The sequence below is a fragment of the Rhizophagus irregularis genome, chromosome 16 (assembly GCF_026210795.1).
Source record: "Rhizophagus irregularis chromosome 16, complete sequence".
Taxonomy (NCBI): Eukaryota; Fungi; Glomeromycota; class Glomeromycetes; order Glomerales; family Glomeraceae; genus Rhizophagus; species Rhizophagus irregularis.
In genome coordinates, this window is record NC_089444.1 from 4378075 (window position 1) to 4381297 (window position 3223).

The 3223-nt window shown below is 28.1% G+C and overlaps 1 protein-coding gene across 1 annotated transcript; it reads left to right on the forward strand.

Moving 5' to 3' along the window:
- Positions 1 to 1277: 1277 nt before the first annotated feature.
- Positions 1278 to 1747, forward strand: OCT59_008622 (uncharacterized protein; the record flags this gene model as incomplete). Its single annotated transcript, XM_066142627.1, has 3 exons — positions 1278 to 1477; positions 1568 to 1649; positions 1721 to 1747. The coding sequence occupies 3 exons, from the start codon at positions 1278 to 1280 to the stop codon at positions 1745 to 1747; spliced, it is 309 nt and encodes a 102-aa protein (XP_065999491.1).
- Positions 1748 to 3223: the final 1476 nt, after the last annotated feature.

Below are 3223 nucleotides of genomic sequence, written 5' to 3' on the forward strand. Positions count from 1 at the left end.
ACGTTACTCAACAGAAATCCTATATAAACTTAGAGTTCCCGTTCTGATTTCATCATTTATATTTACATCTATATATTTTACTTACTTTACTTACTGTTATTCATAGCTCAATATCGAGTTTCTTACGATTTACTCACCAGGCGGTCCTCTTACCTATAGACAAATCTCGCGGGGTGGCTATACTTCTGGTATTCCCACACAATGTACAGCTTTATATGGCTCCTAGACCAGGTTATGGTATACCTTTGGGTGGTATATCACCAATGGCAGCTCCAGATTCAGAAATAGAAAAATTGACAACTCTTTTCATTGGTGGATATCATGATGATTGGATGGAAAAATTCTCAAGGTAGTGATCAATTATTTAATTTTTTGGTGGGCAAATGAATGCTATATATCGATACTTGTCAACAAATTGACGATGATGTCCAATCGAAGAGATGAAGATTTTAATGAACACTATATTATCAAATGAACCTTGAAGCTTTAAAAGAAGGCGTAAATATTTGGAGATGCGATCAAGAAAAAACTTTTGTATATTATTTTGGATGCTAAATATTTTTTTTTCCCAGATAGCTTTCGAATTTATCTTAGTCTTGAATGCTTTAATGCGCTTATTGGGCGCATGAACATATTCCGGTGTGATTTTATCAATACTTTAGCTGACAATTTATTTTTATTTTTTTTTTTATTTGCTTATCTGGCGATTGCAAAGACTTGTAGTACATTAAAATCTTGGCAACGAGTTAAAGACCAATCCGGAAATCCAAAGGGTTTTGGATTTGCGGAATATGCTGTGTACTGCGTTCTTTACGCTTTGCATGTACTTGGCGGTGAAGGTTCGGATGATGATAAAAAAGTTAATAGTAAGCAATCACTTCTTGATAAATTACTTTTTGATCCTAATTCTTCATCTAAATTATATATATATATTAATACCATTTATCCACATGTATTATAAGTTAAAGCCGATGAAACTACAAGAAAATGATATATTGCTCAATATGAGGCTTCAAGGCCGGGAACGGTGGTCTGTATTAAACTATAGAAATAATTTTTTTCTTTTTTTTTAGCTATCATAATTGATGTCAATTATTGTCTTTCAGCATGATACAGAGTTAGATAAAAATATCTTATTATCACGTACGTTGTTGAAGACATGACTAAGCCACAAGATAGAAGAAATCTACAACCTCCAATAAATTTGCAGTATGAAAATAAACTGGCTTATCGAACATCACCAGCTACAGAAATAAAAACATAACATAAAGAAAAGGATGATGACACAGATTTACCGGCTGATCTTCCTCCAGATCAAAAGGATCTTCGTTATTTACCGAGAAATAGCATTCTTTCGAGAGCGTGCTGCAGCAAGAGAACGAGAGCGTCAGAGAGAAGAGGAAGAACGAGCAAATCGTAGAGCTGAAGCTGAAAAAGAAAGGGAACGTTCACATGGAAGGGAAAATAGAGAGAGAACGTGAGAGAGAAAGAAAGCCGATAGAGATCGAGATCGGCAATATGGACATTATCATCATCCAGTAAATTTTATTCCTGCAAGAGAATTAAGACGCGAATCTTATATTTTAGACGATAAAGAAGAGGAACAACGCAGACAAGCTAAAAGAAAAACTGAAACGGCTTTTAAAGGGGTATATTAAATTATTTAAATTTTGTTTTTGGATTATATATACTGATTTTAATAATAATTATCTTATATTAGAGAGAAAGACCGACGATGGCAACATAGAGAAGAAACAATGGCAACAAATCGTGAACGTGAAGCAGAACGAGATTTAGATGTTAGAGAAAAACAAAATTCGAGATCAGGAAATAATGGCGAAAAAGTTAGCGGAATGGGACGATGACATTGAAGCTGATAGAGGTCAAGAAGAATATCACAAAGACAGGTAAGTATATATCACATTCATCTTGTAATCAATTTAACGGAGAAACTATGAATTTTAACTAGCGAGTAATCTTTTATCCAGTACCCATGGTTAATATAATTGTGTGATCAGTAGAATGAGAAACACATAATATTAATCAAACAGTTATAATTTTAAATAATTGATTGATTAAAGTAAATATTGATTTAGTTATAATTCATAATAAATATTAGAAGTGTTTGATAAATTATATTATTTGTATTTATATTAAAATAATAATAAAATAAGTAAATTTATAAAATTTCTTATTGTCCAAATCAATTAAACATGAGTTTTTATTTTCTAACAGTTTGTTAATAATCAAAATTATACAAATAATTAATAATCTTACTGTATATTTATGTAATATATTGAATATTGATTATTAAAGTATTGTTATTTTGATATAAATGTAATAAAATTATTAAAATAAAATCGAAAAATTTAATTGTAGATTTATTGATTGATATATTTTATACATTAGTAAGTATTTTAGGTTTATTTTTTTTTACTGGTGAATAATAGATAAATATATTATGAAAATAGGACATGGGGATTTGATACTAATTTTTATTTTATTTCATTTTTTGTTTTTTGAACTAAAAAATCAATAACATACCGTGTACCATTCATTGCAGGCAATAAATTTACCTCTCAAGTAAATTACCTGACCATTTTCAAATTCTTCTTGGGTCTTCATTGTTCAGTCTGGATATTCCAGTTATTTCTTTTAAGCTATATTCCTTTGTTGACTTCTAGGTTGAATCGTGAATGTAGTATATCGTACTCAACTTTGCTGGCATTAGAGATATAGGTAGTAGAAAAGATATTGTAATTTTTTTTTTTTTAAGAATAAAACTGTATATTTGAAAAATATAAATATACGTTTTTTTTTTTAAGTAAAAAAAATATCAGAGTATTTATATACAAATTTTCAATAGATGAAGTGATAATCGAGTTTTAATTTGAAGAAAAAAAAATGTAAAGTGTATGAATTTGTGGCAAATTTTTTTTATTTTTATTTTAATTACATGAAATTTTTTTTTATTTTATAATAAATCAATTTAAAAAAATTAAAAAAAAAGAATTAAAAAAATGTTTTAATTAAAATATAAGGAATTCTTTTATTAAAGTTTTTAAAAAAAATATGATAAAAGTGGATTCTTTTTAATAATCATTCTTGCACTCCAGAATAAAGATTCGTTTTTTTTAAAAAAAAATTTTATTTGATTTGATTAACTAAAGATCTATTTTTTTTTTTTCGATAATAAAATAAAGGAGTCCGATCGCTGCAAAAA